Here is a 16,017-nt window from a genome sequence, read left to right on the forward strand (position 1 = left end):
TCAGTGGTATTAACTTTTAAAATTAAGGGTAACTGGATGTTCACACAATAATGATACAACAAAATTTCAGTGGAGGTTTCATTCTTGGGTATGAATTTGTCCCCTTCCCAATAACATTTTTTTACACTTTGAAAGATATCTTTGCTTCTGAGTTTCTGGGAAGAATGGAGGCACGATTTTGTTGAAATACCGTAAATGACTGGACTATAGTGTTGGTGTAGAGTGAAAACTTTATCACTAGGTTTATGTTTTCCTAGTATTAGGCAGTAAATAATTTGAATAGATAATAGATAAATAAAATTAATCATAATAAATGATCTTTTCAGGATTCTATATATATTAGACTAGAAAAGAAACATCAGCTGTTTAAGACTCGAATATTTTGTTGTACAAGATCTCATTTAATGATAGATAGCAGATAATATAAACTTTTATTAAGAAATTTTTCGCCCACCAATATTGTTAAGATAATTTTATTCCTTAATAGGCTGCGATTAACTTATTTTTGATAATGGCAATATACATTGTATATTCTATTTTTGATAATACGAATATAGGCATAAGAATCAAACTGTGGGCATATATGTGACATTTTAAATGGATATTTTTACCCGTCATCGTATGGAATCGATGTAAATACTATCAGCATATGGATGATCTAAAACTTTACATGTAAATCTACATAAACCAGTGGTATGTGGATGAATGTTAACAATACAGGGTCTATCATATTCGTTGTGAAAGGGAAATTTTTCATGAAAAATTGATGATTTGTTAAATTGAATTTAGTTGATTTCAATCTTTGCATATAAACAACTAAATTCAACAGTTTTTACTTTTTGTAGTTAGACAGTGATAATGAGAAAATTTTTTGTAATATTGAGGAACACATTTAATTAAAAGAATTGAAAATTGTATGTATATACTTTCTGATACTGACGGTTTTCAATATTTTTTAATAAATGTTCAATTTTAAAATCTATTCAAGGTTCTTACTACATTTTTGTGAATTGTTTCAGCTTAAATAGGGTGTATTATTAATAATTGGAAACATTTTACCTACTGCATTTTAAATTCAAAATAATAAGACCTAACCTAACCTAAACATCTTAAAATATAAATTATTTTAAAACCATTTCGGGTATCTTTATAATATTTGACTTAGAGTGCAGGACTGCAATATTATAGTATACAACTTTTCCAACTGCAATTAGATGCAACTAAATGGGGCGTAGGGTTGAGGAAAGATTTACCAATCACATACCCCTATTCTACAACAATGGTTGTACCTAGAAACGTTTATATAATATAGTACATATAGTAAGTGGTTCTAATCTTGTAGAAGCTGTTTTCATAAGAAGCAATCAAAAACTCAATTCGTTAAACACGAGTGTAAATGCAAAATAAAAAACGTAAAATATTGTTGATAAAACTTAAACATTCAATAGAGCACAATAGTCTATGCGGACTATTGATGTAAGAATATCAAGCCACAGAGTGATGAACCAATGTTTGAAAATTTCTAGGCTCATAGTCATTGCACGTGTGTGTAGAATGAAATGTTATACAGTGCTTTTCAGATAAAAGTATCCACCTTTAATAACTTTTGTAATACTGGTATTTAGAAAAAATCCAAAAACACGTCAATTTATGTTGGAAGGGGCAAGCATTATGGCTTATTTAAACTTACTGGAAAACCCACCCACCCCTAGCAGCATCCCCTTTATTTTTTTAAATTACTTGTCATATTTTTTATATAAAATTTGGATACTCCTCTTTGAGCTAATTTCAAAAATGTATAATACTTGTAGGTTAAAGTGGTTAATTTATGAGATAAACAATTTTTCTTTTAAGAGCACAAATTTTACTTATTATTTACTTTCACCTTATTTGCCTGTACTAAAATGGGTTGTACAACAGTTCAAACTCTTTAATCTTTTTAACTGTGCTATTTATTCTACTTAAAAAATCCAAACAACAAAAAACTCTACTTTTTATTAAAGTTTGACATTGTCAACTAGAATTTGTAGTCACTATTGATAGTGTAATTTGATACATTATTTATTTTGTTTCTCTGAAATGGTTTACTCTTTGCAAGAAAGAATTGAAATTGTAGGTTTATACTACCAAAATAATAATTGTGCAAGAGCTGCTGCTAGAATATTTAACGAACTACATGACGGAAGACATGCAACTCATAAGTATGTAATTCAACTGATGGAGAAATTTACCACAACAGGGTCTGTTTGCAATAAAGTGCATAAGCGAGAGGGACTCGTAAATAACGAAGCAATCCAAGTGGCAATTTTAGGGCAAGTCAGCTTAGAGGCTCAACAACCCCAATCGTTGTCAACAATAAGTAGAGCGATCGGTGTTTCATCTTCTACAGTTTTCCGAGTTCTACATAAATTCAAGTACCACCCATACAAAGTTAAGTTGGTGCACGAGTTGAATGAAGATGATTTTGATCGTCGTCTAGAGTTTTGCGAATCAATGACGCAAATTATCAATAACAATCCACAATTGTTAAACAATATTTGCTTTTCTGATGAATGCTCATGGTCATTAAATGGCTTAGTAAGTAGGCATAATTGTAGATATTGGGCTGAAAGTGATCCACATATTATGCGTGAATTCCATACACAACATCCCCAAAAGTTAAACGTTTGGTGTGGTATCCTAGGTGACCACATTGTCGGACCTTTCTTCATCAACGGAAATTTAAATGGTGAATCATATCTTGAGTTACTCAGGGAAGGGGTTGACCCACGTATTACAACAATAATAGAAAATGATGATAACCTTTCCGAAGATTTACTGGTATTTCAACAAGACGGAGCTCCCCCACACTATGCTATGTCTGTCCGACAATTTTTAAACGAAACATTCCCCGCTCGTTGGATAGGTAGAAGGGGGCAGATGATGGAGTGGCCACCTAGGTCACCGGATTTAACACCCCTAGACTTCTTTTTATGGGGGTATTTAAAAACAAAAGTTTATGCTACCCAACCAGAATCTCTGGATGATTTACGAGAGAGGATAGAAAATGAATGTCGACAATTAAATCCAGCCGTATTAAGCAATGTCAGAGAGGCATTTCAAAATAGATTATACCATAGTATGGAAGTGAATGGTACTCATTTTGAACACTTATTGTAACTTCATAATAAATAGCACAGTTAAAAAGATTAAAGAGTTTGAACTGTTGTACAACCCATTTTAGTACAGGCAAATAAGGTGAAAGTAAATAATAAGTAAAATTTGTGCTCTTAAAAGAAAAATTGTTTATCTCATAAACTAACCACTTTAACCTACAAGTATTATACATTTTTGAAATCAGCTCAAAGAGGAGTATCCAAATTTTACATAAAAAATATGAAAAGTAATTTAAAAAAATAAAGGGGATGCTGCTAGGGGTGAGGGGGTGGCTTTTCCAGTAAGTTTAAATAAGCCATAATGCTTGCCCCTTCCAACATAAATTGACGTGTTTTTGGATTTTTTCTAAATACCAGTATTACAAAAGTTATTAAAGGTGGATACTTTTATCTGAAAAGCACTGTATATTGTTGAGTTCTGTTGTATTATGTTGGATAATATACCTTTTTTTAACACTTGGAAATGAAATGCAGCAAAGTAGTAATAAGATTGCATGTGTCAGTAAGAATTTATTAGATTAGAAACAACACTAAAGGCAAGGTTTTATGTTACGAATTTCGCTCAGAGATAGGATCTATAACGAGAAACGGGAAAATAGGGGATACAGATATTATAAAGCATATAGCTAGGTTGAAATGATAGTGTGTAGGTCATTTTAGAAGATAATACATACAAAGATCACAATATAGCATCCAAAAGATACCAGAAAAAAAGTAACGGGATCCCAGAAACGCTGGTTCTATCAAGAGAATAGCACGATAACACTGGATGCAAACGATACAAGATAAAATCATGTGGAAAACATTAGGAGAGACATATGTCCTGGCGTTGATGCATAACGTCTGCTGAGGATAAGAAGAGAAATTGGGCCACCAAGACCCGCAAATAAACTCCTATTTATCGAGTTGTCACTGAAGAAGACGTTATGCTGAGAATAGAAAAAGATGTTGGGAAAATTTTATAACATGCATTTATTCATGATGGATATGAGTGGACTAAGACTGCTACATTAGAAACTAAAAAGCAGATTATCTAGATTACATTTACATCACGGTGACACAGTGTTATGCTTTCAATTTTTTTTGTCTGCAGAAAATGGTTTGACAGTCTTTATGTAGTGAATAATGGTTGAGTAGACAATAATCAAAACTGTTGAGTCATGCTTTAGAAAGAAAGAAAATACTGAAAAAGTACTTCCTTGCCTATTTTTTTACTTTTCCAAAATATTTAAACACTTCAATAAAATTATTCATTTTCGTCCAAGTAATTCGGTAAAAGACAACATTTGGCTAAGTGATTTCAAATATTTTGAGCTTAAGATTCGACAGTTGAAATATTTGCAATTAATAATAAAACACCTTGTATAATTAACACTAATAAATTTATATAGGCTCATGAATATTCTCATTTCTTAACAATTTCCATAATAATTGTTCTTAGATGACATCCAACGACACTTTTCAAAAAATTATTGTCGTCTAAGAAACACCAACACAAAAGCTGAAACTGATACAACTACGGTTTGTAGTGATGAGTTTGGTCCTATATCATTTTTTAATGGTAATTCTTGTAAAGGTAATCCTCAAATTATCATTTCATGAGAGAAAATGTTTTATAACATGATAAAATTTGTGTCATTCTTATTGTGGACTAAAAAAATGTTAAAGAAATGTTAATAAATAATTCGTTTTCACAACAAATATTCTAAATCGCATCAATTTATAGCAGCAAAAATAACAGACGTTTTATTTTATTAATGGAAAACTTACCTTTGATGTCGTCGTCTTCCAAAGTTGTAGAGCTGTCTGTTGATTCTTTCACTTGAGATCCTTCTCCCTTCTTCACGATTATACTCCTACCTAGAAATTGATTATTCACATTAATTAATGTCGCTAATTCTGACGAAAACACAAATCCAGAAATTTCAAAAAAACAAGCCAATGCAGTTTATTGAAAATGAAAAAAAAATCGCGCAGCGTGATAAAATGCCTAAAAAGTTTTTTGGGATTATCTACTTATGAATATTACTTTAAACTTTAAATTTAAATATAGGAAGACCGTCAGAGTTTTAAATCCTTACGTCTGGACAACCATCGAAGTCGAAGTTGGATAGTTACGCTGGGGACACACAGTCCGGGCGAAAAAGTGTACAGGTGTTCGCCCAAGTATTCTCTACTCATTCGCACTGCGCTTTAAACACACGACCCGAAGAGTCACCCGGCGTCTATTCATGACTGTCCCTCTTCAATCCTCCACAGTGTATTTAGAAACAACTTGTATTATTTGGTGATGTTTGAATAATAGTGTACGTGTATCGTTGTTCTAAATCATTACGTCTACGAGATTAGATGGATAATTATTAGTTATAAGTGAGTGTTGGACAAGAAATTCCATCACTCTTGGTGAGAGCATTAGATACTTATAAAGACAAAAACAATCGAGACAGTTGGAAGATGGTGTCCAAAATAGTTGTTGGTGTCTTGTCCTTCAATGTGTACCTTTATTTTCTGTAGAAGGTCGTCAAATGAGGCTACAGAAAACTAGTTGGAAAATTCATCATCCCCCAATTCAAGAAATAATTAATAGATTGCGTCATAAAGATGTCGTTTTCCTAAAACAGGATGAACCCAAATATTTCTGAAGCATTTTATCTTCTTCGGTAGCGAAGTAAACAAAGAATAGCTTACGTCTAGACAATTTCATATTTCCAAAAAAACTAACGTTGAAGTAATATGAGAACCTAGCACAATTCAGACGTTTACCTAGATCGTGTGTGCAAATTTCTTCTGAAAAACCCGGAACTCACGTTCGCCCGCACCGTGGTTCCCGCTCTTAAGGCACCAGACAATATAGACTCAGTGTAACTAAAACGACTGTAAAAAACGGTATTTGTTTGGTTCCTAGTGATTCCAGAATAAAAAATTCACTGGAATCGTGTTTGTAGTTATTTTTATCTGCGTCGTAGTCTGTATCTGGTTGCTAAACGTCACAACTTGGTTTAAATCTGAAATTTCATCTCATACATTTATTCTTGCTGAGCAATCTTACGTTTTTTCACTACGAATACAGTGCTGATTGAGAGATACTTTCATGTACCTGCAATTTTTATCTACAAATAATTGACCATTCTTTTACGTGGTTTATCTTTATTGGTTGGTACTTCTTGTGCCTTATAAATAAGAAACATATTGTATGAAAGAAACTCTTTCGGCCTATTTGTTTTTACTAATTCTGACTAATTCATCTTACAGTTTTTGTCAGAGAAATCATGAAACTTAGTTTCTAATAATGCTTATTAGGCATTTTATTACTCTACAGATGAAATTCAAACAAACGTTAATAAAAAAATTGTGAAACCTCGGTAATTTCGAAATAGTCGGTATCAAAACGATTTTTAATATAACTCAGCGAATTATAAATGGAATGACCTAGTAAAAATAAGCTTTATATGATGTGTGGTGCCTGATATAACGAAGTTGTGATTTTAATATGTAACATGTATCGAAAAATAGGAAAAAAGCATGCACAAAACAATTCACATATTTATTGTTACCTCAGCCTAGAAAACTAAACATATAGTATATATAAACATTAAACACAATTTGAATTACTTCCATAAAGTACGGAAAGGTAGTAAACTGAAATGTTAACTAATTTTGAATTACATGATATTGACATTACCACTGTTACTATACGTATTTTCCTAGCAAGTATCCATCTCCTGAAAATAGGTTTCTCAAAATAATCTCTATAAATGGATTTTGAGTCTTAAGTCCTAAGACGCTAAATCTAGCTTGTTTTTATTATAACCGTAAACCGGAAAGATATTACGGAAGTTTAGCCGATTTACAGTTTCACCACTGTTTGTAACAATGGAAGGCTCTCATGGAGCGTTGCAGGGATGAAGAATAAGTATATAATGAAGATAATAAAATGTATGAATACAGAATAAAATATACTACATCGTCTTTCTCATTATCCAATAACCACACTCGTAAAAGCAATTATTATGACACTTTCTCTTATAGTACTGAACCATCTATTGTTTATGATAGTTATGGATTTCATAATTGCAACAGAAAGGAAATCCAAGAAATTAAGATTGAGATATAGTAGGTTAAACCAAGCAGAATTGTCTAAATACGCCTTTGCAAATCAACTCATGACCTGTGCATCTACCAAAGCATGTTCAGGAAATAACACCAATGTATGGGTACGAGTACTACATGAAAAATCTGAAGATCAATCTTTAAAAGTATTATAGGCACATGAAAGAATTAAATGAACAGATGAAAATAACGTACAGTAGGAAAAATGGATAAAGTCGAAGCAGTGGAATATTTAGACCGTGAATTAACAAACGATGGGTGAATAAATCAAAGTATCTCTTGTGCATATGAACGGTACCATCCACCTTCAAGGTAATTCACAGTCAAAAAAGAAATAAGCAAGTGAACCAAAATGACGGTATATGGAAGAGTATGTTCTTAACAATGTATGAAAGTGAAAGCTGGTACTAACAAATAGTTCTTAGAAGAGTGAGGGCAATAACACGAAAAACAGAATGAAAAACAAAGTCCTAAGGAAAAAAGTAAGTATGGAACTAATAGCTGAAAGCTAATATGGTTTGGCCACATGGTAGACAAATAAAAGGTCAGTTAAAACTATATTGAGAAAATATTACTCATACTCATATAATTTATTGCTAAAGTGAAATTTTTACTATTTTTGCAAACAATTATTTACTGTTCCCAGATCAATATTTCAGATAGTAGAATTGACACGGAATGAAAGATGATAAAAATCGACATTCTAAAAGAGCAGTGAAATATTTCGACTATGACTTAGAGGAAGACATATTTTACAATAATATTTGTATTCGTAAAATTCCTCTTAGAAAAATTCAAACTAAAACTGGTCTAGAGTGGTTAACTTCTTCAACCTCCGGTTTCGAAAATCGATCGAAACGCAATTTGAAGATAATAAGCAACAACTTAGAATCTCAGCGTGATGCGTCTACATAGCTCACTCTTTATATTAGTAATTCCATATACGATGCTTCTACGTCTAATCATGATGTAAAGACTACATCGAAAAAATAAGTTACCATCTATAGATGAAAATAAAAGACGACAGTGTTAACAAGAACAAAGAAGATTATCATGAATAAACGACTCAAAATTCAAATATCTGCGAGTGCAAATTATGACAGATGGAAAAAACTAGAACCAACTTTTATAAATGCTCTAAATTTTTGTTATAAAAACATTTAAGACCTATGAATTAAGACGCGGAGGTGTGATTAGTGATTGGAATTAACAAGTTTGTAGATATGAACTTAGTGGTCAAAAATTCATAAATCGGTATCTAAATCGATGTTAGTATGCACATCTTGACAAGGCACAGGGAAAAGTCGATCCGAATATCTCAATATTCCCATAATCCATATGATCCTAATGTCAGAATCAACACTAAACCCCTCAGGTTCATTTTCCAGGGTCATTTTGAATCAAGGTATTCACAACACAATCTGAATTTCTAGAAAATTAACGTCAAAGAATCGTTGGAGACTGCAGATGTGTTCAAAAAGGTAAACGCAATTCATTTTAAGGACGTTGATTTAAATTATATTCGATTGAACCATTGAAACGAGAGTCGAAGTATGTCACAACTTTTTTAGGAAGTTATTACTTCCACAATTATTTAGTGAGTGTTTTGAGGCCATCTCGTGGTTCGATTTAAAAAATTAAAATATGTTGATATTGTTTACACACAGTCTAAAGATTGTACCTACAGGAAGCTTATTTTTTTTTCAATTTATCAGTATTTTGTCTATTTAATACATTTGTTTTTTAAATTAACCATGTTCTATTTAGATCATGAATTTTTTCTCTATTATTACATTCCGTTCAGTTTTCTATCTAGGTAACAAATTATAAGCCGAAAAATGTGATAGAAAAAAAGTGAGGAAAGTTCATTATGAGGATATTTGAAATTTGATGCAGGATGCAGTGTTCTTACCACATTCTAGTTGCATCAAGGTGAAGAGTGAAGTGAGGTAGAGTGACGTGAACAAGTCCGCCACAACCAATAAAACAAAAGTTACTAACTACCTAATGCTCTATACTAAATTATAATGCATGGCAACTAGTGATAGATAGCATTGTAAAAGAGATAGGATACCTTCCTTAACAATTTTTCAGCATTTACAAATACATATTTCGTATATTGTCATAAATTCTTGGTAAATGATCTCATTTTAGACCTCTTTTAAATAAAAATTGGATTTCAAATAAACAAAAATCTTGACGGATTTAACTGTTATATATCAATATCAAAATAGGGCGGAATGTCAAGATTTTTGTTTGTTTGATATCCAATTTTAAATCACAATAGACTTGAAATCAAGACAATTTATTTTCTTAGAAGTAATAAATTGAGGTAATTTCTATATAGTTAGAGTTGTTAATATATTATTTTAGTTCAATAGTTTCAATATACAATTTACTATAACATATGAAACAACCGTCAAGTTTTCTTGACACCATATTATTATTCATATATTTAATCAAGCAGATGAAAAATAAAGCGCCAAAAATTTCTGATCCTATTTTGCATGAAAAGAATGACAGAGCACAAACTTTTTAAAACGAATTCTATATAACCTTTGCGACACTAACTTTGACATTGTCGGAGCTTAAAATCTAGTGATACTACTTCTAAGAATCATAGTTTTTTTTACCATATATCAAATCGGTTACTCCTAACCTTTCTGGAATCTTTATACGACGTAAGAGTAGCAGCACCCTACAATCCATTTTATTGACAGTAAAATCAAAAATAGAACCACAGCTAGAAAATAATTTATGAAATTCTTTGTTTAAATTGTAATAAAAATAGATTAGTCAATTTAAAAGCTCATCCATCAATCGGACTATATCTTACAACAATGACAGCCGATTAAACCCTTACAGATGTTCACTTGCTAAGCGCATATTTTATGAAGGTCATTCTAAGGATTATAAATCCGCCAAAGTATTAACAACAAAAAATAACTACGAAAAAAGCCTATTTTTAGGAACAACATATATTGCTAGATGATTAGTGAATTAAACAACCTTGGTGGTTGGAACCATATTTTTAAGATTTTGAAAGTAATTTTAAAAAAATTCAACGTCGTCTGTAACAACCTAATCCTGCATAACCTATGAAAATCAACTCCTTTTTTATAATGACCCAACTTAAAACAAAAACATTCAAAATGTTTTAAATCACATGGATAGATATTTAATATCCCTTAGTTTTATATTTTGAGGCTACGAATATTTTTCATCAGAATGTAAACTGAGTAATGTATTCTGTCATTTTCAAATTTCGAAAGACATTTTAAGGGAAATTCTTATATAGTGTCAAATATGACAGTATATAGTAGATGATTTCATCAAATTTGACCAGCACTGGGGCCATTTAAACTACACCCGAAAATTTGATTTTTCTTCCAAATTAGTACAACTTCTTTGAATATTCGTGAGATGCTGAGCGTCATATCTGAATTACTGTGTGTTTGTCAGCTGTTTACTCACAATGCAAAAAGTTTGACTATCTTGACTGTGGAAATAAAGTTAAGGGGCAAGTTAGCTTGAAATTTTATGTTCCCAATGAAATTACACCTACGGAATGAAAATGTTGATTGTGTTTTGAGGAGTTTACTTTGAGTAGCCAAAGCATTCAGTGAAGGTCATGAAGTCGAGGGGTAGCAGAAACTATCAACATTATAAAACGATTCAACATATTCAAAAGGTAGCAGAAAAGATACTTAACAATGCAGCTGAGGACATGGTGTTAGTTGATGAATATGAAATCTAAGCTGATTGTGACTGATTTTTCGACCAAACACGAAAATAGAGTCATTGTTCACGTATTCGACAGATTTGTCTTTCTGTGACTGCATCCTCCTTTCAAAACTCAAAAATATGCTTCTGAAAACGTGCGATAATTTAATTGAACTCATAAAAAGTCATTCGCACAAAGTACTGAACATCATTTCAGTTGAGGTTTACAACAAGTGTATGGAAAATTGACAAAGTATTGGCAGGCTGCGTATGAGAAATTTCTCATTTAATTATGGCCATATTGAAATATTTATAAGAATAGAAAGAATGACTTTTAGGAAATTAGACAGTAGCTATTACTAACTTCAACTTTGATAGACAATCACAAAATTGATTGCAATATAAATGAGTATATTGACACGACACGTAGCTTGCTTCTCTGATATAAAAATTGAAATAAGTACTGAAGAAAATAATATTTTTTACGTAAGACTTTTTTCATTTAGTTGAAAAAAAATATTACTTTGGTAAATTAATATCAAATTAGTATCAGTAACAGTAATCAATTCGCTATAGTTGCAAATAATTGTATAAGCTGAAGAGAGTTTATATCATTTAGAGTTACGCAAAAATATGAGCTTGACGCTTTCGACACATGTTACCGCGTTGTATAGAGAAGATGTTCAACCTGTTACCGCGATTTTTACACTTAGAAAACAGGTGTGCAATTGAATAATAAACCACTATTAGATAGACATTACATCATTTCAGAGATCAACCATTTATGCAGAATGTACAAAAACTCGATGTTAAAAATTAAGGGAACTAGTAGAGGACATGAGAATAAGTTAACTGAATCCCGAGGCGTCTATACCTTTTCAGGTGTTAGGCTGGGATAAGAATATTTACAATTCGAAAAATTTATGTACCCATAACTAAGAAGCAAAGTTTATTATCATCTTACACTCTGCATACAACTTGTACTTCATATTTCCCATAAATTAATGATATTATCGTTAAGAAAGGTATTTGCTGGATATCAAATATAATGCGTATTCGAAAATTAAAAATACTATTTGACGTATCACTTGAAATATATGTATATATAAAATATATGACACTTTTACGTAGAGGCAAGAAATATGTTTCAATGTGAATAGCTTTCGGCCATATATTAGAAACTGTTCATAGTTCAGCTGATTGACAAAAATTTATAGCAAATGTGATATCGAGAAACATCTGGAAAATACTTTGCATATCTACCGCTAGAGTTCGATGAAAAAGGAACGGAAAAATCCTTAAAAAAATTCGGCTTGGATAAGTTTTACTCTATCAATTCAAATTGATAATTTCTATAATTATATCAATAAATATACCACCTACAAAATGAATATTAAAATGAAAGTTTGGTTAAATCACACTATATAATATTTTAGTAGTCATATCTCAAAAATAAGATCAAAACATTTATTGTTACATTGGAATTTACCTAAAATATTTGGGTGTTTATTATTATGGACATATCTCTTTTCTATATTTGTGAAATTCTCTTTTTCTTGTATTTGATTTCAAAAAAAAAAAAATTTGATATAATTGAATGTATATTTTATGAAAAATCGTGGTTTGTTGATAAAGTTTTATTCTTTCATTGTATTGATGACTTTTCAATATATCTGCTAAATACTGAAATGTCTATCCAATGTAATCAGTGTCACAATCAATACAAGGTAGTTATTTTTTATTTTTATTATAATATAATAATGAAATTATTTCTTTTGTTGTTGGGTGTTTTAGATTTAACTTTATTGAAATATTTCAATAATGTATTCTGGTCTTCCTGACTACCTTTTGATGTTTGGATTCTGTTTTGTTCCTTAGTTGATTATAGAATTAGTTTATTCTAATTTTGAAAATGTTATTGATAATTTCTTCCAGACAATTATGTTCTCCCATGGCAGTCTTTGTTTATTAATAGCTGTGCATCTATATTCATGATCTGATAGCACCATCAGGCAAACTAATAATCTTTTTTATGACATAGGGATGATATGAATTGAAGTTTAAATATTGTGAAAACCTAGCTGGCTTTAAATGTCATCCTGTATTTTTTGTTATTATTAATTACGTATAATGTAACATCAAGACAATTAATTTTATTTTTTTAATCAAAATCGGTTTTGTAGTGAAATTTTTATAAGAATTGAATTTGTGTCTCATGTTTTCAATTTCATTTTTTGGTACAGCAGTACTGCAGTCATCTCCATACCGGAAAAAATGTGGAATATATGTTAAGTTTGCTGAAGACAGTTTCCTCAAGATCTCCTTGCGATGAGCAATGAAAATATCTAACTATGTATTTATTTAGTTAGATGTAGTTTTTCCATAAAGAAATAATTCTATAACAATTGTTGAAGATATACTAAGGAAAAATTGGTTCTAAATTAAAAATATACGGACTTACCTCAAAACGAATTTATCGAAGATATATAGAACTAATAGTATGAAGGCACCCATATCAAGTGTTATGGCACAAATAGTAATGATAAATTTTGAGAAAACTGTATTAGAACATTAGTATTCTATTCTCTTTCCATTATGTGTATGTCTGTATTTCTGCCGTACCAAGAAATCAAATTATAAACATGAAGAAAAAATTCTTATCATGAAAACTTATTGTACTTTTCACATTCAATGAAATTTTTTGTAGAAGTAGGGTCGAAGGGGCCTTTTGACATTTCATTTATAATGATGTATTTAAGGTCTCTGTTAATTTTCAGCTGTATGCGAATGTTGCCTAAGTCAAATGTCTATTTTGACTGGACTACCAATAGAAATATTGTAACACGAGTTGAAAAAGTAATTTGTATAGGTTCTGCAAGAAAACTGCCTAAACTTAAACAAAAATGTATGTATGTGATATTTGTCGTTCCATATTTTTAATTCGATCACGCTATCTAGCGATAGACACAAAACTTATACTAAAGCCGTTTCAATTATGAGGTCGAGAGCTATTATTATTGAGAGATTTAAGAATATATTTTCAATATACATAACTAGTTAAAATTGTATCAACAAATTCATTATACTTCTAACTATCTCTTTTTTATAATAAAATAATTTCACAAACGAATTTGACCTTGAACCGTTTTAAATTTCAATTTAACAACGACAACTTATCAATCGAATCAATAAGAATCACCTTTAAACTTTGAAAATATGTTTTTTAATATAGCATTATATTTGTGTGTGGGTACATGTTAATGTGTGATGTATGTGTTGAAAGTGTTGTTGGCAAAAAAAATTAAAATAATCCTTTCTATACATTAGGATACATCATATATCTATACGATTTCGATCATATAATACGAGTTCGAACGTAGAAAATTTTGCATGTATAACTTGAAAAAATATCTATATATGTCTAACATGCTTCAGTGCATCGACTAAATAAAAATAAACTAAATTCTCTAAGTACTATTTTTCAGGGACCTATACGCACTTTTTTGTATAAATATCAATTTTTATCGAATTAACTAATTACTTAATCAAACAAGCATTTTCGTATTCTTATGCGTAAATTTATTGTATAAATCCATTAGTATTGTCATTCAGACAAATGAAAAGGTAGAGATATCGATTACGGACTATTGCAGAGAGAGTTTTTTATGTGAATAATTTCACAAGTGTCAAATCCACTCTCACCCAATACACGACTAAAAGAATATACAGGAAATAGTCTACAGTCGATTGCAGATCTAGAGATATGAATATCTGGAAGTTATCGAAAGTTTTTTTGAAAACGACGTATCATCCTTATGAAGGCCGGTTCACGTAATGTCGCTACGTAACGAAACTCAGAATATTAGAAAATTACAATATACAATATCAGTCTAATTGAATCATAAAATGTTGAAGTGTGTGTAGTGTGGAATAAAACAAGAATCAAAAAGAGTTAGATGAAGTAAAACAAAATACGCCAGTGTATGATGTTAACACAACAAAAGGAGACTTAATTAAAAAAAGTAAAGGCGAGGAAGGAAAGAAGAACGGTTTAATGATGTATACAAGGCATCCCTTAATGACAAAAATAATAAGAATCAAATATAGAGCTTAACAATCAGAAAGAAGAAACAACTAGAAAATACTTAGATCAAATGAAAGATCACTGTGTCAATAAATAGAGTAAGAATTTTTAGAGAGAAGTGAAGAAATCAAATTGTAGAGACGAGAAAGAATGAACTGAAAAACGATTAAAGTACCGGAGAAAACGGAATCTCCTCAGAAATAATCAGATATAGTGAGTCAAAATTACAACAAAAATATACACCTTGTAACACATAAAAAGAAAATGGCAGATATATGGTCGAAGCCACTAATATGCCCAATTGATAGAAAAGACAACATAGAGAATACCAGGGAGAATACTCGCAAAATCGTTAAAATGAACCTGACCAATACAAGCAATAGAATTTTAATAGGACATTATTTATTGGATGAATTTATAATGGGAAAAACTCTGTTTATTATTAATTTAGAAATAGTAATAGAAATTACGAAAAATAAACATCCTTTGGTAAATATATGACCGGGTTAAAATCGCAGAACTGTAGCATAAGCTATAGATTGGGCACCCTCCAGATCTAACAATTCTACACTATATATTGTAAAAAATTTTCAAAACGGTGATAGAAGCGAACTTTGTGCAATAATTCTATAGACTTGTGCAGAAATTACCCCTCAAAAACTTAGCGACATAAAAAAACATTCGTAAGTGCTAAGACAAATATAAGTAGATGGGGATTGGTGAGGGAACTTCAATCTAAAAGTTCATAGTTAAGTAATTTGGTTCAGTCATTGAATATCCATCAAATATTGATAATTAAAACATTTCAATTCGTGATCAAAATCTCTCCACTTTTTCATTTATTGCAATATAATATCTATGTTGGTGAAGCTGAAATTCATTAAAATGTACCTCCTATTTTTTGTTTAGTGAATTAAGAATAAATGTCTCAAAGATTCCTGTTTT

General features: G+C 30.7%; 1 protein-coding gene across 5 annotated transcripts in view; it reads right to left on the minus strand.

Annotated features, from left to right (window-relative positions):
- The window catches only part of LOC130446124 (calcium/calmodulin-dependent protein kinase type II alpha chain), a 164,966-nt gene that overhangs the window by 76,631 nt on the left and 72,318 nt on the right, over positions 1 to 16,017 (minus strand). For all 5 annotated transcript variants that reach the window (XM_056785803.1, XM_056782614.1, XM_056783422.1 and 2 more), the window contains exon 10: positions 4,926 to 5,015. In XM_056785803.1, the coding sequence (XP_056641781.1) occupies positions 4,926 to 5,015 (90 nt within the window). The remainder of the gene's footprint in view (positions 1 to 4,925; positions 5,016 to 16,017) is intronic.

The sequence above is a fragment of the Diorhabda sublineata genome, chromosome 1, assembly GCF_026230105.1.
Source record: "Diorhabda sublineata isolate icDioSubl1.1 chromosome 1, icDioSubl1.1, whole genome shotgun sequence".
Taxonomy (NCBI): domain Eukaryota; kingdom Metazoa; phylum Arthropoda; class Insecta; order Coleoptera; family Chrysomelidae; genus Diorhabda; species Diorhabda sublineata.